We start from the raw sequence: 21848 nt of genomic DNA on the forward strand, positions 1-21848 counted from the left end.
TTTTAGACAGCTAAGAAGTACAGAGCCAGGCTTGAAACTCCAGGGCTTCTGTCCTTAAATCCAGTGCCTTCCAGCACCTTGTGCAAGTACAACGATAAACTCCTCCCGTGGAGGAGCCTGTGCCAGATCCTGCAGCAGCAATATGCCCTGAACTTCAGCTGCCTTTGGATTCCAGATGCACACAGGCCAACAATGAGATCACTACAAGAGTGAAAATACTTCAAGTCTGTCCATTCCCAGCAACCCAAGCAAAGGATTGGGCCAGTTGTCCTATTCATTCCCATTTTAAAGGGGGGAAGACAACTGTATTTTCCTTGAATTGTGCCAGCTGTCACTGCTTTGAACCTGATTGGTTTGGCTGGACCCAAGATCGTGACAAGTAATCAGAGCCATGTCACTTTGAGACTAGCAGGACACTATCAAGAACTGGCTTTAAGCTGAAGGGCTTTCGAGAAACCTAAGGGAAATATGTCTCAGGAAGCAAAAAGAGAGTGTATCCCTTCTGCTGTGTGAGCACACAGTGACGATGACACTGCCCAAAGCTCAGGCAGCCTAGAGAGTAAGGCCTAAGTGCTAGATGGATAAAAAGGAGTAGGAGGGTGGGGTTAGGACGCTGCTCCCTGAGCACCCACTTCCCCGGCCACTTCACAGAGAGCAGGTCCTGGGTGATGGGGAAACAAGGTGTTTGCTGTTACTCTTTGTGTTTTACTTGAATACACGACGGAGTCAGAGCAGTAAAGACACTTACCAATGTATAATTGCAGCTTACAAGGAAGTGTGACCCCTGCTCACAATCAGAATTTCTGTAAAGAATGCATTGCCTCACATCCCCTCATCTTTTGTGATTTGATCTAATTAAATGCTATAGGTTAAAGTAAAAATAGAAACAAACAGCCCCGGCCTATGGGCAGCGAAGCCAGTGCTGGTCCCTTACACCCAACTCTGATTCCGACTCCGACTAGGCTGGGTGTGACAGCGTCACTCACCCGTTCAAGACAAAGGCAGCCCTGTGCTCCTGGGAGAACAGGCCTGTCGGCAAGGTTTCCCTCCAACATTCTCCCCTCTGCAGGGTGACCCAGGTCCCTAGGCCAGTTCCTGCATTCTCCTCAGCCAGAAAGCCAAGAGCAGGCCGAGGAGAGAAACAGCAAAGAAGAACTTCTCTCTGAAGCTAAGAGGACTGCTACTGCCCTTGGTTTCAGAGAAGACCTGCTGTCTTCACATCCTTGCAATCACGAGTCACCTCATGAGGCAGGCAGGGGACATAGATGAGTCAACAAGGCCCAGAAAGGGGGAAGGGCCAGAGGTGGGCAAGGTCACTTCCCGGTCCTCATTGTGGTCACTTACACCAAAACCACTCTCAGGAGCCATGAGGCGTGAGACCCAGGAGGCTCTGCTTTCTCAAGCATGGAGGAGCGGCCCCGTGAAAGAACAGGTGTGGCGAGGCCCAGTGGGAAAGCAGGGGCTCTGGGGCCATCTGGCTCTTCCGGGCTAAGTTGTTTCTCTTCCCTGAGTCTTGGTTTCCTCATTTGTAAAGTGGAGCTGATCACCACTACTGCACAGGTGCACTGTGAAGCCCCAGGGAGAGCAGGTGAGTGTGAGGGGCCTGGCGCTGCATCTGACACGCAGTTGGGGCTTACTGTCTAGGGTGACGCACAGGGCATAACAGCCCCCAGAGCAGTGAGGGTCTCACACATGATAGCACAGCCTCCTTGTGTTGAGAGGTATGGCAAGGGGAGTACACTGTCCCCCACCACAAACACACACAAGCTCTTCTAGATGAATCTGGAAACCAGAAGAATCATGGCATTTCTTGTGGCCCCTGAGGTATGCTTCTCAGCCCTGACCAAACACGGGCTCTGTGACATGCCAAGGCTACTCACCGGCTCGATTTTCAGAGCGTTTCGGTAGCTACCGAAGAAAGCGGCCTGGGCCTTGAGGAACGCTCTGGCCACACCATCCCCAGTGGTTGTGGAGACCTTTTTCAGCCTGTTCTTCAGGGAAGAGATCTGGTGATGGAGAGAAGGAAAACACAGGTTGAGGACAGGGTCAAAGTAGGGTGGCTGACTAAGCCCACTACATACGGAGCCCTGGAAGATCCTATGGATGGCAGGATCCATTTGATACCTCAGTTACTGGGAGGACAAAAACGTGTTCAGGCTGGGTGCAGTGGCACACACCTGTAGTCACAGCTACTTGGGAAGCTGAGGCACGAGAATCACTGGAACCCGGGAGGCAGAGGCTACAGTGAGCCGAGATTGCGCCATTGCACTCCAGCCTGGGCGACAGAGAGAGACTCAGTCTCAAAAAAAAAAAAAAAGTGTTCAGAATTAGGGCATGTTTTTGAAATTTAAATGAATGTTGTTCCTATTAGAACATGTCTAATAAAAACAAAAACAATTTTTAATGACTTACTCCATGCCAGGTAAGCACTTTTGCATACATTTTACAATTTAGTTATTTTAACAATCCGGTGAGGAAGGGATTAATGTTCCCATCTTACAAGGGTAAAACAGCCTCAGGGAGGTTAGGCTACATACCTAGCAACAAACTCAAGACATGGCCACATTCCAATCAAAGTCTTGTAGTCTGGGCCCAAACTCAGACTTTCAGTTCCCATTCTATCCCCTCTTAAAGCTACTTACAAATGTTAGAATAAAGGCTTATTTATATTTCTCACACATCATACTCTAAAGGAAGTGTGGCAGCTTATACTAATAGACACGTACTCAAGAGGTTAAAACAAAAAACTCGGAAGCGATGGTAATGGGCAAAGAAGCAGGTAATACATTTGGTATATAAATGTAAGCCACCAGGTCTTACATGGTGGCTAGAAATGAGCTTAAATTTGACTTAAAAGCCTCCTAGTAGCCAAAGCAAGGAGGGAAATATGAAGGTTGTGAGATTCCACAGGTCCACGTACTACAAACAAACCCGTTGGCCAAACGAATAAAGATTTTCCTGAAAAGTGAGACATAAAAAACAATGTAGGAAAGACTGTGTGACATAGTGGCTGTTGCCCTCAACATCAAGCTTCCTGGACTATTTCTAACATGCCCTTCATTCATCTCAAGATGCCACGCTTCAGAGCACACCTTTCACGCTGCATTCCCCATAAGAGGAATTGTGCAACGTGGTGACCTCGAGTTATCCATTCACTCAGCAAGTATTTATTATTTCCTATGTACCGAGGACTATGATAGGTGTTGAGAATGCAAGGGATACAATGAAACCACACATGGGTCTTGGCCCTCATTCAGCTGACATTCTAGTGAGAAAAACAAGAATGCATGTGCCATTGCTACTGTGACGAGCCTGTAACAGAGCTTGTCAAGAAGGCCAAGGAAGCCTTCCTGGAGGGCAACAAGCTTGCACTAAGATCTGAAGGATGGGTGAGGGTGGTTAACTCAGCAAAGAGGGGTGAGCCCCGCGTGCTAAGTACGGGGAGTGGTGTGCAAAGGCCCTGCAGCGAAGAAGAGTTCAGGGAACAGAAAGAACCCTGGCTTCGGTGGCGAAAATGAGGGGAATTTGGCTTGAAATGAGGCTGGAGAGAAAGGCAGGGGCCTGACAGAAAGAACCCTGGCTTCAGTGGTGAAAATGAGGGGAATATGGCTTGAAATGAGGCTGGAGAGAAAGGCAGGGGCCTGAAAGGATTTTTTTCCTTTATCTTGAGAGAGAAACAGAAAACTAATGATTGGTTTTAAGCATGCAGGTAACATATCAAGAGCACGTTTCACAGAAACTAATTCTGTAAGAGACCAGCTACTGGTATGACATCATTTAAAGACAAAACTTAGGATAAAATAGAAAATTAGATTTAGGTGGTCCATGAATCCTTTACAGATTTTTAGTATGAATGAGTGAAGACTATTTTTCTGGGCACAGGATCCACAGCTTTCCTCAGATTCCTAAAGGTGCCTGTGACCCTAGAAATATTAAGAATCACTTGCTGAGAAGTCTGGGGAAAAAAAATCCAACCTGGGAAGGACTAGATCATACTTTAGAAATGATCCACGCACATTATGTCTTGTTCCCAAGCTTCTGATAAGAAAAACTTTTAATAGCTTATTGAGACATATTTCACATATAAAATTCATTCATTTAAAGTACACAGTTTGGTGGTTTTTAGTGTAGTCACAAGACTGTACAACCATCACTACTTACTCCAGAACATTTTCATTTACCCCAAAAGAAACCTCATACTCATTAGCTGTCACTCCCCATTACCTACCAATTTTACCCCCACACCAAACCCAAGCAACCACTCACCTTCCTTCTGTCTCTACAGGTTTGCCTACTCTGGACATTTCATATAAATGGAATTAACAATAGGTAGTCTTTTGCCATCAGATTATTTCCCTTAGCACAGTGCTTTTATGAACAAGGTTCGTCCATGTTGTAGCATGTGTCAAGACTTCATACTTTTTATGGCTAAATAATATTCCACTGTATGGACAGACCACATTTTATCAATCTGTTCATCTGCAGATGGACATTTGGGCTGTTTCTACTTCTTGGCTGTTATGAATAATGCTGCTACGAAGATTCATGTGCAAGCTTTTGTGTGGAGACAACAGAAATTTTGAGGTGACAATCTGAAAAGCAAAAATCCTCTGCCAGACCTTATGCAATGAAGACAAGCTGGAAGGATACATGAAGTCACCAAGCACAGTGCTCAGTGCCTAGGAAGCCATTCATAAATGTGAACTGTGTACAGGAAAACAATCCTTTGCTGTTGATAAAGGGCGTGCCTCATGTTTGGACACTAAACTGAGTGAAGATGGGACTGATACCCTCCTCTGATAAGTTAGAAGCCATGGGGACGGGCCCAGCGCTTTGGGAAGCCGAGGCAGGAGGATTGTTTGAGGCCAGGAGTTCAAAACCAGCCTGGGCAACACAGTGAGATCCCATCTCTATAAAAAATATAAAAAAGATTTAGCCAGCCATGGTGGCACCTGCCTGTAGTCTCAGCTACTTAGAAGGCTGAGGTGGGAGGACTGCTTGAGCCCAGGAGTTTGAGGTTGCAATGAGCCATGATTGCACCGTGGTACTCCAGCCTGGGTGACAGAGTGAGACCCTGTCTCAAAAAAAAAAAAAAAAAAAAGGAAAAGTAAAAAGCCCTGGGAACATACACTGAGGGGGTAGTTACCCCACCTCCACTCCAAGAGGGGAGCATGGAAAACAATTCCTTTGGAAGCAGTTTGAAGTCTATCTCAACATCCGGGTATCTATAACTGGTTTATTATGACCTCCCCTTATCAGGGACACATGAGCCCCAGCCCCACAGTGATGAGAGCCCCTGAGGAGCAATGCAGGCCACTCAGCACCCAGGCTGACTCTGCCATGGACTTCCACCTACAAAGAGAAGTATGAAAAAGCAGCATGCTCTATTAACATGCTAAAAATACTACCCACTCCCTGCCCCTGCCCCCAAAATAAAAATAAAAATCCTGCCCCTCCCAGGGACTACAGTGACATTTCCATCCTTTGAAATGGTGCAAGCCACTGTCGCTCTCCTTCTGGCTCCTCAAGGGCCTTGGGCCACCTGTGCCGCAGATTATTCCTCACTTAACCTTCCTTGGCCTTTCTCTTTCATTCGGGAGGTGTTTAATTACCTTGGATTCACAACGCTGCACTTCAGGTGAGCCTCTCCTAATGGCCTCATTACCATTTTACACAAAGAAGGAGTCGTTGATTGTAACTGAGCAAATACGAGTGGGTTCCTTCCTGCCTGCCCCAGCTGGTCTGAAACTAGCCAAGTGGTCCTGGGCTCCTGATGCCCCTGTGACCACTTAGGCCAGGACTTCTGAAGACCTCCTGTCACCCTGAAACATGGAGAAGCTTTTGTCTTGACCTGCCAGCACCTCAAACTTTGAAACTGCAAGCATCTGTGCATCTGATCACTGGGGAGTAGCATTTGTCTTTTAAATAAAAGTGAGGGAAGACAATTTCAGGTTTAAACAACACAGAGTCATATATCTAAAGCTGAACTTGCCCTCAGTACCCTGAGGGGTGCTGGTCAGATCATTAACATTGGGATTCATCAGGGGTAATTTGGGTGTGTTGTAAGTGCTGGTGAGGATGGCTTCCTCCTTTACTCGGGTGTTATAGGAGGAAGACAAGGCAAAGGAAAGAGGGGGCAAAACTGAACTTGCCAGCTTCTGTCTAAGGCGCCCTTTCCCCTCTGTGTGCCATCTTGGTTACCGCAGCATCATCCGGCCAGTCTCCTGGGCCAGGCGTCAGATGTCAGATTCCCTACTTCTCCCTCCTTCCCACAAACATTCTCCACATCTCATCAACACCAACCCAGATATGCCCTGAATCTATCCTCTCCTCTCAGTGCCCATGACGTTGGCCCTGCAAATTCAGCTCCATCACCCTCTCTGGCCCAGACTAGTGGAGCAGTTTCCTCAGTGGGCCTTCTTCTGCCTTCAGTTTCTCCTCAATGCCATTCACCCATATCTGTCCTAATAATCTTGGAAAAATCCAAATCCAATCACTTTGATCCTCCATCAAAACCCTTCAGTGCCCCCGCCCTTCACCATCATCACCTTCAGAAAAACATCCAAACTTCCACGAGCAGACTGTGCAGGCTGTCCTCCACCACCCTCACTTCCACCTGCCCCACTTAATGTTAAACGTGGATATCCAGAAGCACAGGCTACTCTTCAGCCCATTTCCATCTCAGTAGCTCAGTCCTGGCTGTCTCTTGTCCCTTCCTGTCCTGCTTGTGAACATCTATTCAACCTCAGAAAGACCATCCAAGTCTCCATCAATGGGGGCCTCTGAAATACATTATCCCACATCCTCACCAGGAAATATCACATAGCTGCTAAAAAGGACATGGCGGTACTCTATGAACTGACACAAAAAGATGTCCGTCAAATACTGTCGAGTGAGGAAAAACATGCAGGTTGCAGAGTAACGTGTACAGCATGAACCATTTAAAAATTATATATAAATATATATGCAGTAAAAATCTAAAATGCTACATTACCAAACTTTAACCATGCAAGGATGCTTTCACTTTCTATTTTACACACTTGATTGTTTTGATTATCCTTTATAAAAAAGCATATGTTACTTTTATAATAAAGAATTAAAATGAGGTATTTTTCTTTAATAGTCAAATTACCCATTGCCTTGGGTTAAGGGAAAGAGGGAATCCAGATGTCCCCCCATCTGTGAAGCCTGCCCTGACCACTAAGTCGGCCTCCTTGGACTGAGCAGGTGGTTCCATGGTGAGCTGCAGTTTCTACCTCCTTTCCTGATGGACTGAGTTCCCTGCAGGGCCAGCAGCCAGCACAGTTCTTGACTCAGTGTACTCATGCAGTACTTTCTGCCAAATGAAAGAACGAATGAGCAAGTGCTTGACATTGTGAAAGGCATTTTCAGTGGCTGAGCCTCTCTGCTTGGAGGAAAGTCTAGGATCACATTCTTTAGTGACGGATCATTAGAAGAAACTGGTCTCTGTTGGAAAGGATGGGAAGAGAAAGTGATATTCATTCCCCTTCTGTAGAATGCCATTGCTAAGACACAACCACAATGGCAGGAGAAATGAACATCTATCTGCATGCTGAATGAGTCAGAGGGAACAAGGAGACTGGTCTTATACAACCACAAACTTACCACATCCAGTAACACACACAGTATTGCCCCGGCCCCGCCTTCACCCGACCGTGTACCCCTGTTCCTCCTTTCACTGGTCACTGTTCTCAACCTCTCAGGTCCCCTGGCTTCATCTACTCCTCTGTCCCCACTGCACTCCTCAGGCAGTAAAGCATAGAGTTTGAATCACAGAAGCCTAGGTCTAAGATTGGCTTCGCTGGACCTGGCTTCCCTACTTTCTTAACCTTTCTGAGCTTTAGTTCTTTGGCTGTAAAATGAAGTATGTACAACATGTATACATTGTGAGGAGTAAAATATAATGGATATAAAATGAAGAATGGATGTAGTAGAGTGCCTGGCTTTTTTTAGTTCAGATTCTTCTTTTACCAGTACTATTACAACAGTCTTTGAGCTGGTATCTCTTCCTCTATTCTCTTCCTAGTCTAATTCATCCTTTGCATTGAATTACCTTCCTAAAACAAGAGGTTATATCATGTCATTCCCTCTAAAATTTTTAGTGGCTCCCTACTGTGAATATAATAAAGTCTAACCTTAGCACAATATTTAAGGCCTGTTACGGGCTTGGCTCAAGCTCCATTTGCACTTTTGTCTTCTACTTGATTTCAAAGGCCTCAAAACCCATTCGCAAACCTGGGATATTCTTTATCGTATTCTCTAACAAACTTTTTATTAAAAAATACAAGCCTCCAACTTTCTGTCAGAACAAATAGCTCTTTCTCAGGGCATGATGGCCTATTCCTTTGTTGATTCCTAATCTTTGCAGGTCCCATGCTGGAGATGTGCTGGAAATGGAACTGCAGAGGAGGGAGGGCCTGTCTCCCAAGGACTTCCAGTTTAGCCCCTACAAATCGGCTACAAGTTAGCTTACTGCTACTTCAGAAGGGGTTCTCATGTTGTATATACCATCATCTTATTCTTTAGCCCTTTATATACCAGCAGTTTACATGTCTTTCTCCCCAGGAGAATGAAAATACCCTTTTAATACGCATTAGTGCTCAACAAGTAGAGTGTTTTTCCTTTATCACTTGGTTGCAACTTCTGGGGCCTGGGAGTGGATGGCAGACTATTGAGTGTTCACCTCTAAGACAATCCTATCTATCTCTTTCCATCAATGCTGGCACCTTAAGATTTCTCAGCTCTTCTCCACTGCTCTGGAGAAAAAGACTAAAGCCCTAGCCTGGCCTGCAAGGCCCCGTTTGATTTGGCCAGTCTCTGAGATGAGAGGCTCTTGCGTCCTCCTTTGTGGCTTTAGCCACCCACACTGGGCTCCAGTCCCACTGGCCTCCCCCTTACCCCAGGACCTTTGCATAGGTTATTTCTGGTGTGGAGTGCTCTCACCCACCATTGCCCCCCTGCCTAGAATTCTGCATTGTCCAACAGAACTTTCTGCAGTGATGGAAATAATCTATCTTCTATCCAATGCCATCCAATATGCTAGCTACTACTGAGCACTTGAAACGTGGCTGGTGTGACTGAGAAGCTGAAACTTTTATTCTATTTCATTTCAATCCATTTAAATTTAAATAGCCATATGTGAATAGTGGCTACCATATTGGACAACACAGGGCCCTAGGTTGACTACTACTCGTCCTTCAGGTCTCAGTTCAAATATCACTTCCTCAGTTGAACTGTTGAGGCTAGACGAAGGTTCCCCTATTATACATTCTCACTGTGTCTTTCGCTTAGGGACACACAACAATGTATAATGATGCATTCTGCAAGAATCCAATTAATGTCTGTCCCTTCTTTTTTTTTTTTTTTCAGATGGAGTCTCACTTACTCTGTTGCCCAGGCTGGAGTGCAGTGGCACCATCTTGGCTCACTGCAACCTCCGCTTCCTGGGTTCAAGCAATTCTCCTGCCTCAGCCTCCTGAGTAGCTGGGATTACAGGCATGTGCCACCACGCCCAGCTAATTTTTGTATTTTTAGTGGAGATGGAGTTTCACCATGTTGGCCAGGCTGGTCTCAAACTCCTGACCTCAAGTGATCCACCCCCATTGGCCTCCCAAAGTGCTGGGATTACAGGCGTGAGCCACCGCACCCGGCCTAATGTCTGTCTCTTCTATTAGACTGACCAGTCTAGGAAGGCAGGAACCATGTCCACCCTCAGTGCTGGCTCACCTCATTGAGAGGTACAGTTCTAAAAGCCTGGCTCAAGTTAGTCTGTGCAGGTACTGCTTCTCTTTCCTGGGAGTTGCATTAACTGCTGGGTGTCACAGTTGGAGTTGAAAGATTTTTTATGATTATTATTACAAATTAGACACACAGCAGCAGGTGTGGAGGGGCAACAGAGTCACATTTTCCTCCCCCCTTTAAGGACTAAGGCAAGTTGATTAATTCTTCCTTACCTGGATAAAGTAGGCATCAAGGCTTTTTTCTAAAATCCCATAGGGAATGTGTGCGTCTGGAGAGGGGAGAAAGGATTAGTGACTTGTTTTCCCATCCTCAGGGGCACAAAAACATTGGCTCCCTCTGCCACTTTCACACTGGCAATGAGAAATGGCAAATTGTCACTTCCATTACATAAGCATATCTACCTATGCCTTCCTTAGTTCTTGCCTCAAATTCAAAACAAAAAGTCTTAATATGTCAAAGCAATAACACCCTAGTCTCTTTCCCAGGAATAGTTTCTGTAAGAACAAGAAATTTATCAGGAGAAAGGAACAGAAACCAGTATTTATCAAGCACCCTACTAGTTCCCAAATGACATGACAAGTATTTTCATATCCAGTATTGTATTAAAACTTCAGAACAAATGGCCTAGGTAGGCACAGCTATCCCCACTACACAGATAAGGAAAGTGAGACCCAGTTCCACATCACACTGACAGTAAGGCAAGGGCAGAAGCCAAAGCCAAGTCCAAGTCTGTCTTACTCCAGAGTCTGTGCTAGTCCATTGATTCTCACTGCTGCCAGGGTTTCTTAGACCACCAAATTAGATATGTCCATGATACTGGTTTATTTTTTCCCTGATTTAATATATCTCCATTATTGTTTCCTCTCATTCCTTGCTTTTCTGCTTCTTTCTTGAGAACATGGTTGTACCTTGACCTCAGTTGGCTTTAATTGCTTCTTCTGCATCCCATTTTCCCCTCAAAGATCCTGGTTCTCCATGGGGGAGTGAGGGCTGTGCTATTTATGTGGAGCTCCATGCTGGAGCTGGCTATGACCCTACGAGCCCGGGTCTCTGCTTCCTCCCTCTCCCCTGACAACTTGTGGGCTGTGTATACGTCAGAAAGTTAGTGGCAAGAGTTAGAATTCCAGGCAGCTTTTTGTCAGACAAAAGCATCAATTATCATTATGTGAATGGCTACTTCGTTATGTGCTATAGTGGCTCTGCTGAGCATCCCATGAATAAGCTATCAAATCCTTAGAATGACATCCTTGGAGTAAAAAAGTGCAATTTTAAAACAAAACCAAAAAAGGCCTGTTTCCACTATCTGCCAAATAAAGCTCAGGAGGAGTCTTGCCCACACATATACACTCCAGCCCTCTCCCCATGAGATTAATCTGAGTATCTCACCATTTGAAACTGAAACACACAGTAGTGAAGACTTTTGTGTTTTTCTATTTGTAAACCTTACCTTCCTCCAAATACTTTTTTTTGTTGGCCCAGAGTAAGTGAAATTATCTTTGTTTTCCTTATACAACAACTTAGCTTTAACACACTACACACACACACACACACACACAAACACACACACACACAATTAATGTAGCTAGAAAATCCTACCCAAGCTACAGGAGACTACAAGATCTGAGCTCAAAGTAAATGTGTATTTATATTATTAGGTAGTCATTCCATAAAAAGATTGCTTCTAACCAAATATGTGCAGGCATGTATGCACACACATACACACACATATATTTATCCGGGGAGTGTTTTCAAAGAAGGGTTTTCTCCCCATACTTCTGGCAGTTCAGGTTTAAAGGTCAGATTTAAACTATCACCATGTTTCACAATGCAATCTGTGCAGTGCCGCGTAATGAAATGGTTCAGTAAAGGTGCTCATGGAAATTCTTTTAATTAGGTCTAAGGCTTTTCAGTTGTCAACATGAATAAACCAAGAAGCATTCTCTTGCAAACACAACACACAAAATTAAAGTGTAAGTTACCTTTGAAAAAACTGATATGCACTTGCAAAAGGAAACTTATGTTTTTTACAACACAACATCCAGCAATTTTTTTAAAAAAAAGTGGACCAATATCTTTCAAGAACAAAATGGACTGCAAACCAAAAATAAAAGGATTGCTCTATTTCTAATGAACCAGAACATTAATGCCTTTTCTAATGGAAAGTATTTGGAGGAAGACTAAAGTTAATCATAATTAAAAATGTTTATCAAGAGATTAACGACTTTCTTCATGAGCAAAAGCCACCTTTCCATTTAACTATAATTAATTCTACAGATCAGCAGTATCTCAGTCAGACATGTGAATGTCCCACAATGACTCTGGCAAATTGAATGACATATATTAAAAATGAACCAAAATGCACTTCTGCCCTCAGAGCCACTATCTGAGGCCCAAAAGATGAGCATATCACAGCAGGAATGCCACCAAGATGCCTGCTTCCCTAAAGCCGTGTTAACAAACTAAACCACAGAGGTTTAGAAATTTTAACCATCAGTTCACAGCTAGAAATTGAAATTCACAAAACTCTAAGAAAACAGTAGGTTGCTTGGGGCACTTGGGTTGTATTTGCACTGAGCTTTGAGAGAAAAGCAAAACTAAAACTATTCCAGTCACCACCAGTTCAGATTTAGATGAGTACAAAGGTGTTCACAAATGCCAACCAAACTTCAGACCTGACATGGAATGAGACAACTCAGATGGAGCAATGGCAGCATGTCATAAACATGTATAATAAATCAATGTCTTGATTGATCAATGGATGAATATATTCTAGTGAACTCTAGGCATGAGGGGACCACACTTTACAGTATATGGATTTACTCTGGGCTCAGACAGACCTGAGTTCAAATTCTGGCTCTCCTCCTGGCTATTATCTGGATGCCCCTAGGCAAGTTACTTGGCCCCTTTTCTTCATCTATAAAAAGGGGATAAAGTACCCTCCCCTTCTTTTTTTTGCAGGATTCTTATGTAGATTAAATGTCAAGATTTTCAAATCCCCTAGTACAGTGCCTGGCACACAGTAGGGGCCTAATCGATGGTGACTATTCTTCTGCGCTAGCTCAACTCCAAAGCCAAAACTACCCAAGCCTTTATTTTAGCATCGAAAAGAATCATGGGTTCACAATTAACATATTCTAGGGCATCAATTACTGAAATGTCACTCATTATGCTGAGCCTAGTGGATTTATTTAGTGACCCAAACTTGGTGTGTATTTGGGAGTTAATGAAGAGCTTGGTGTTTACAAAGATAAAAGTGGGGTTTGTCTCAGCCACAATCCTGGGCTGAATGGATATAGATTTCCCTGCTTAGGGATGTGGCCAGGCCGGATTCATGGTGGATCACACGGATACATCCACACAGAGCGAGATATCTCCCAAGGGGATCCGGGCATCTCCACCTCTTCAGGGGAGGAAAAAAAAAAAAAACAGGAAGGGGGGTGGGAAGTGTGTATAATAGATGTGTTTCACAGTGTCCCCGCTGTGATGAACAACTTGATCCACTTACAGTTCCAAACACATGATGCATAAAAGAGCTGACAGAAATTCAATTCTTGCAAAGAAAAGCATCTGCTCTCTAGTGGGAACGGCCAAATATTAAGCAGTTTTAAGGCAGGGCAAAGACCTAGAGGAGCACACTTCATTATCTAGATAGCTAGAGTAAAGAAATGCAGAGGATTACAAACGAACGAAAAAGTAGCCAAGATTCCAAGCATTAATTACCCGGGGTAAAATGATTCAAGTTAAATCTTTGTTACGACAAATATTAAACCCAGCTGTGTTTATGTAGCAGTTGTGAAAAAGAAGAAAAAAAAGAAATCCGTGTACAATATCTGTGAGCTCTGCCAGTTAATTGAATTCACTGGCAGCACTTCCTCCACCACGAGCCAAACATCCTCAAAGATAAAATGTAGCTTTTAAACAGACCTGGGAAAAACAGAATCAAGAAATTTCAACCAATAAAACGCAACTCTTTACTGGTATGAAAGTAAAGTAAAATTCAGTAATGAAAGGAAGGAAGTCTCTTAAACATTTACTGCATTCCAAAGCTTGGAATTGTGGTTTATTGCTGAGGTCTCTTCTGATGTCCCACAGTGCTCCTGCTCCAGCATCTTTAATGAAGTCCCATAAACTCCCATAAAATCCTCGATCGTTGACAAATCATACACACACGCTTAGGGCAAGGCTCACTGGATCACGATGCTCCCTTCCTGAATGAATGAAATTTAAAAGTCACAGCATGGACAGTGTCGCCAAGTGGCCCAAGACAGAACAGGGATGGACAAACAACTCCTGAAAAGCACAAGGGATGAATGACTGGATGCTGGTCACAGGTGATACTAAGAATTCTCTCTAGCACACAGTCCCCTAACCCCAAGTCCAATATCAGTAGATGTGGGGTGGGGGAAAGCTTTGGTCAGATTCTAGCAACCAGCAAAGCAGCAAGAGGTGGGATCCAACACTCGACCCTTAGTCTGGGACTCCTGGTAGCATGAATTTTATCACATCATTCCCTGGCTTAATCACCTTAGTAGATGTCCCACTGCCCCAAACTTGAAGTCCAAACTTGTTTTTGTGACCATTCCCAATCTGGTCCCTCCTATCTATTTGGGTCTCATCTTTTGTCCCTCCCAACCATACACCCTATGTTCTAGCCATAATAAACTGTTAATTCCTGGTTCACACCTCCAACTTCCATGCATTCAATTCTCATCCCCCAGTGTGCTCATCGCTCCTTTCCAGGAAGGATGACTGTTTCTCAAGTGTTTCCATGTCCCCATGGCTCAATACACTGAGCATACACCCAAAAAACTTTGGCTAAATGAATAATGAACAAATAATCTCCATACCTGAAGTGGCTATAGATCTGCCCATCTGGAAGACTCTGAACTAGAAACATCCAGAGTCTCCTGTGTATGGAAGCAAAGCTGTCAGCAAAAAGTATAAATGGGTAGAAGAGCAATGGCAAGAGATGAGGTAGGAGAGATGGACAGAAAGTGGATTACAAAGGCCCATATTATGGAGTCTGAATTTCACCAAGAGAAAAATGAGGCGCCACTAAAGGTTTTCAGTTGGGGAGTGGTCTCCATGCTCTGTAATACACCTTTGTTTATAGCCTGGAGGATGGATGGGGACTGGAGAAGTGGGGGCAAGACTGGCAGTCCAGCCTGCATTAGCTTTTCTACTAACCAGCCTGGGACCTCACTGAGAATAAAGGTTATGTCTTAATCACCTCCATACTCATTATACCCAGTATAAAGCCTAGCACATAGTAGGTGCTCAGGAAATGCCTGCTGAATGAATAAACACTCTATCAGAAAATACTAACGAAAATGCATTAACAGGGTAGAAGTATCAAGTCCACAAAAAGGCCTAGTCCCTCGCTTCTGGAATCAAATGCATTGTTGACTCACAGGGAAAGATCACACACCAGTTCCTACAAGCCCTGTAGAATATCTCGAGAGTCGGAGGGTTCTGGGCCTTTGAAGAAATATGGCGTGGAGAAGGCCAGGGCTTGAGATAAACATGAAGTCTGTAAACAGGCCTTTAGATCTAAAAGAAGGAGTATTCTTGCCATATTTTTCCTCCAAAATCCATAGCTAGGGAACAATGCAATATTGTCAGTGAAAACACTACTTTGGCAACTTTCATGGAACATAGCAAGGTATAAGGCATTAACCTTGCCGACCTCATTTTTTATTTTAGGGTAAAAAAAAGCTAACTCAGACAAGATTATACATTTGAGACTAAATTGTCTAGGCATCTAGCACAAAGCCAAGCCATCCTGCCTCCAAAGTTACCCTTTGCTCATGTACATAAATCATCTAAAAATCAGCAGAGTTGTTCTAAAAGCTACTTAATATTGGAACTCCACCTTTAAAATTAATTTCCAAGGCTGCTACTTTTCAAAATTAACTAAGTCATAACTGATATATAATAGAATGCATACACTTAAAAAGCACAGTCCAGTGAGTTTTGACCAATGTCTACACGTGTGTAACCACCTCCACAATCAAGAAACAGAACAGTTCCTTCACCACAAAAGGTTGGTTGGTGCCCCTTGGCAGTCAGGCCCTGCCTCCTACATCCCAGCCCAAGGCAACCACTGATCCGCTTTCACCCACTATAGACTAGCTTTCTCTCTTCTATTTTACATAAATGAAATCCTACAGTGCTGTGTGTCTGGTTTCTTTTGCTCAGTGTGAATTAAGATTCATTCATGTTGCTTGGTGTATCAAACGTTTGTTACTACAGAATACTGAGTAAATACATAAACATAAGGGATATAATACATTATTTATCCATCTACCACTTGATAAGACATTTCGGTTACTTTCAGTTATTGTTCTCTATGAATAGAGCTGCCATAAACATTCATGTACAAGCCTGTTTGGATATAGTTTCATTTCTCTTGGGTGAATAGCCAGGTGTGGGATTGTTGGGTTGTATGGTAGGCGTAAGTTTAACTTCATGAGATATTGACAAACTGTTTTCCAAAGTGGTTGTACCGTATTGTACTCCCATCAGCCGTGATGAAAGCTCCATATAAATGCTTCCACATCTTTGACAATACTTGTTGTTGCCAGTGTTTAAATAATTTTAAAGTCAGGTTTATTGAGGTATGATTTACATACCTTAAGATTCACCATCTTTAGTGAATAGTTCTAAGAATTTTGAAAGATGCATGCAGTCATATATCTATCACCACAATCAAGATACAGACAGTCCATCATCCCCCAAATTTCCCTTGTTCCACTTTTAGTCCTGGCAACCACTCAGCTGTTTCTAGCTTTAGAGTTTTGCCTGTTCCAGAATGTCAAATAACTGGATTCTGTCACTTCTAATGTATTTGAGATTCATCCATTTTGTGGAATAGATCAGTAGTTAGTTTCTTCTTCTTGATTGTGGAGTAGCCTTCTATTTTATGGGTGTACCACTGATTGTTTTTATATTAACCAGTTGGGGGACGTCTGTATTGTTTCTGGTTTGGGTTGCTAAAAACATACACATACATACGTTTTCATTTTCTTGGGCAAATACCTAGGTGTGGGATCGCCTGGTCATACAGTAAACATATGTTTAAAATATACATCTATAAGAAATTCAGCCTTTTCATTTTAGCCGTACCAGTGGGTATGCAGTAGAACCTTGTTGTGACATTAATTTGTACCCTCATGACTAACGATGTGGAGTATCTTTTCATGTGTGTATTGGCTATTTTAATATCTTTTTGTGATGTGTTTCTTCAAATATTTTACCCATTTTAATTGAGCTATCTTCTTGCTATTGAGTTTTGGAATTTTTAAATATATTTTGGATAAAAGTCCTTTTTTAGGTATAAGTGTTAAGAATATTTTATCTTATTTTGTCTGTGGCTTGCCTCTTCATTTTTTAAATGATGCTTTTGGGGAGCATAAGTTTTTACCTTTCATGACGTCCAATTTATCACTTTTTTATTTATGATGTGTGCTTTTTATGGCCTAAGAAATTTTTGTCTACCCCCAATTCATGAGGATTCCCTCTCATATTTTTTTTCTAGTCATTTGATTGTTTTTGCTTCTATTTTTAGGTCTATAATCTATTTTGAGCTAATATTTGCATGAGGTAAAAGTCAAGGCTTCTTTTTTTTTCCATATAGATATCCAGTTGTTCCAGCACATTTGTTGCAAAAAAAGATCCCTCTTCTTTCCCTTCTGAATTACTTTGGCATATTTGTTGAAAAATCAATTGACCACTTATGTGTAGGTCTAATTCTGGACTCTTAATTTTGTTCTATTGATTTATATGTCTTTCTACACTGTCTTGATTACTGTAACTTTATAGTGAGTCTTGCAAACAGGTAATGTAAGTCCTACAACTTTGTTCTTCTCTTTCAACATTGTTTTGGCTATTCTAGATCTTTTGCATATTCATATACATTTTAGAATCAGCTTGTGAAGTTTACCAAAAAGAAAGCCATCTGGAATTTGGGTTGGGATTATATTGAATCTATAGATCAATTTAGGGAAAATTAACATCTTAAAAATATTGAGTAAAAAAATATTGAGTCTTCCAATCCAAAACATGGAATAGCTCTCCATTTATTTAGGTCTTTTAAATTTTTTCTCAGAAATGTTTCATAGCTTTCAGGATACAAATTTTCAACATATTTTCTTAAATTTATTCCTAAGTATTTTGTGTTTTGTATGCTATTTTAAATGGTACTTTAAAAAATCTCATTTTCAATTGCTTGTTACTAGTATATAGAAATACATTTGATTTTTGTATACTGACTTTATCCTGCACCCTTGCTAAATTCATTTATGAGACTCCTTAGAATTTTCCATATACACGATCAAGTTGTCTGAGTAAAGAGAATTTTACTTCTTTCTAATCATTAAGGCTTTACCTCTTTTCCCTGTCTTAGTGAACTGGTGGGAACCTCCAGTACAATGTTGAATAGAAATAAGAAGAGCAGATACCTTTTTTTCATTCTCAGGGGGAAAGAAATCAGTCTTTCACCATTAAGTATGATGTGAGCTGTAGGTCTTTTCTAGATGTTCTCTATCACAGCGAGAATACTTCATTTTCTAGGAGTTCTTATCATGAATACTGCCGAATTTTTCCTAAAATTTTTTTTCATATATCTTGTTATTATTTTCCTTTTCAGTTTACTGATATAATAGATTACATGGTTTTTCAAATATTTAGCCAACCTGTATTCACATCTTTTAAAAAGGTTATTATCCTTTTTTATATATTGCTGGATTCAATTTGATAATATATTGTTAAAGATTTTTGCATCTATATTGGTCTGTAGTTTCCTTTTTTTTTTTTTTTTTTGTAAATTATTTATCTGGTTTTCAAGTTGGGGTAAAGCTGACCTCATAAAATAAGATGAGACATCTTCCTTTTACTTCTGTTTTTTGAAAAAGTTGGTGATAAGATTGTATTAGTTCTTCTTAAATATATGATAGAATTCACCAGGGAGGCTCTCTGGGCCTAGGGTTTTCTTTGTGGGAAAGTTTTACAGATTTAAAATTCTTTAATAGAAATAGTGCCATTTTTCTATTTCTTCTTGAGTCACTTTCTGTAATTCAAGGAATTTGTTCATTTTACCTAATTTGTCAAAATTGTAGACATAAAGTTATTCATAATACTCCCTTCTTTTTCTAAAATGAACTTTCATTTTGAAATATTTTTAGATTTACAGAAAAGTTACAAAGATAGTACAAAGAGGACCCATATTCTCCTTACCCAGTTTCAGTTTCCCCTAAACAGGGGTGTTGAAGGGAGAGAATGCAGTCATGGGTTCTTAGTTTGTTTCTGGTTGGGCCGGCAAAGCCTCTTCCTCATCCCTCTTTTCCACTTATCACTAGAGAGAGAAACTAAAAGCTATGGCTTTGGGCTGCTAAAAGCCTAAAACAAAACAGAACAGCCACAACAAAGTGGGGTGGGTTGGACAAGCTTGCATATCTTAGATTACCACCACACATTTGTCAAAACTAAGAAACTAACAATAGCACATTAGTATTAACTAAACTCCAGACTTTATTGTGATTTCATCAGTTTTCCGTTCATGCCATTTTTCTATCCCAAGATCCAATCCAGGATCCTACATTGCATTTAGTTGTCATGTCTCCCTAGTCTCCTCTGGTTTAGAACAGTTTGTCTTTCCTTTGTTATGACCTTGACAGTTGTGAGAAATGCTGGTCAGATATTTTGTAGAACAGCAGTCCCACAACCTTTTTGGCACCAGGGACCAGTTTCATGGAAGACAATCTTTTCATGGACTGGTGGGGGTGGTGGAGAGGTGCAAGGGAGGATGGTTTTGGGATGAAACTCTTCCACCTCAGATCATCAGGCATTAGATTCTCATAAGGAGCACACAACCTACATCCCTTGCATACAAAGTTCACAACAGGGTTCACGGTCCTTTGAGAATCTAATGCCACTGCTGATCTGACAGGAGGTAGAGTGCTCAGGTGGTCATGCTCACTCACTGCTCACCTCCTACTGTATGGCTGGGTTCCGAACAGGCCATGAACTGGCACCAATCCACAGCCCAGGGGTTGGAGACCCCTGTTGCAGAATGTTCCCAAATTTGAATTTCTCAGAAGTCTCTGCATGATTAGAGTGGATTTTTGGAAAGAATACCACAGAAGTGAAATATCCTCATTACATCACATCAGTGGTTATATGATATCCACATGACATCACTGGTGATGTTAAAATTGATCGTTTGGTTAAGGTGATGTCTGCCAGTTTCTCCACTAAAGTTACTCTTTTTCTCTTTACACACACAGTTTTTTAGGAATAAATACATTCTAGCCCACACCCAAGTAGGGGCAAGGGGCGATTAAGCCCCTTCTGGACAGGACAGTATTTACAAATATTATTTGGTATACTTGTATAAGGATGATTTGTTTCTCTGCCCCCCAACTCTCTTTTGATCAGCATTTGGCTGGTATATCTTTTTTATCCTTTTACTTTTCATCTATTTGACTCTTCATATTTAAAGTAGAATTCTTACAGAAATTATACAACTGGGTCTTGCTTTTTTATATAATAACCTCTGTAAATTGGAGTGACTAGACAATGTATGTTTAATGTAAAAACCAACATAGTTGAATAAATCTATCATCTTGCTAACTTTTCTATTTGTTCCATCCGTTGTCATGTTTACTCTTTCCCCACAAAATGTTTTGGACCTTCAATACTGGCTTATTAGCTATATATCTCTGTCTTATTTTTTCCTCCCTTAGTGGCCCTTGTAAGGTTTACAACATAAATCTCTAACTTAATACAGTCTACCTTCAAATAATATTATGTCAGTTTTTGTATACAGGTAACATAACAACCTTTAAACAGAATACTTCTATTCTCCACCCCCTACTGGTATTATTACCAGCAGAATACCTCCACTGGTATTATTTTTACTTGAAATACTCAATTAACTTTTTTAGAAATTACAAATGAGAAAGTAAATTTCTTACATGTATCCATATATTTACTATCTGTGGTTCTCTTCACTTCCTTACAATTCAGATTTCCCTATAATATCATTTTTCCCAGCTGAATAACTTCTTTTGTAGTGCAGGTCTGCTGACAATGATTTCTCCAATTTTGTATCTGTTTTAAAAAGTCCTAGTTTTGCCCTTTTTTTTTTGAGATGGATTCTAGCTCTGTTTCCCAGGCTGGAGTGCAGTGGGGCAGTCTCGGCTTACTGAAACCTCTGCCTCCTGGGTTCAAGCGATTCTGCCACCTCAGCCTCCTGAGTAGCTGGGATTACAGGCACCCGCCATCATGACTGGCTAATTTTTGTAGAGACGGGGTTTCACCATGTTGGCCAGGCTGGTCTTGAACTCCTGACCTCAGGTGATCCACCTGCCTCAGTGCTTTCATTTTTGAAGGATATTTTCACTGGATATAGAATTCTGGGTTGATAAAAATTATCTTTCATTACTTTAAAAATGTCATTCCATTGTCTTCTGCCTTAAATGGTCTCTGGCAATAAGTCTGCTATAATTACTTCTCATACCTTTTTCTCTCTGGCTAATTTAAGCTTTTCTTGGTTTTGAGCAATTAATCAAAATGTATCTTTGTGTGGTTTTGTTTGGGTCCATTGTGTTTCAGGTTTATTGAGCTTCTTGGAGCTCTGAGTATAATTTCATCAAAATTGAAAAAAAAATCAGCTATAATCTTTTAAAATATTTTTTCTGTCTTTCCTCACCTTCCTTACCTTCTGGGACTCCAGTTGCAAGTATGTTAGCCCTCTTGATATTATGCTATAGGATCACTGAGTTTTGTTAACTTTTTCCAGTCTTTTTTCTTTCTTGGCTTCATATTGAGGAGTTTTTATTGCTATATCTTCAAATTCACTGATGTTTTATTCAGTGGTATCTCATATCCTCTTAATCCCATAAGTGATTTTTTTTTCATTCTAGGTGTATTTGTTGCTTATAGATGTTCCCTTTCATTTTTAAATATCTTCCATTTCTCCCTTCATTTAATCAGGTCTTCCTTTAAATTCATGAACATATTTATAGTCTTCATAAAATCTACTTTAAAGTCTTTATCTGCTAGTTCTATCATATCTGTCACTTCTG

General features: G+C 41.5%; 1 protein-coding gene across 15 annotated transcripts in view; it reads right to left on the reverse strand.

Annotated features, from left to right (window-relative positions):
- Window positions 1-21848, reverse strand: part of DENND1A (DENN domain containing 1A) — a 543118-nt gene that overhangs the window by 174043 nt on the left and 347227 nt on the right. For all 15 annotated transcript variants that reach the window (XR_010130361.1, XM_031014509.3, XM_031014508.3 and 12 more), the window contains one exon: window positions 1881-2006. Coding sequence is in view for 14 of the 15 variants with exons in the window: in XM_031014509.3 (XP_030870369.2) it covers window positions 1881-2006 (126 nt within the window). In the remaining variant the exon portion in view is untranslated. The remainder of the gene's footprint in view (window positions 1-1880; window positions 2007-21848) is intronic.

Source organism: Gorilla gorilla, chromosome 13, assembly GCF_029281585.2.
Source record: "Gorilla gorilla gorilla isolate KB3781 chromosome 13, NHGRI_mGorGor1-v2.1_pri, whole genome shotgun sequence".
Taxonomy (NCBI): domain Eukaryota; kingdom Metazoa; phylum Chordata; class Mammalia; order Primates; family Hominidae; genus Gorilla; species Gorilla gorilla.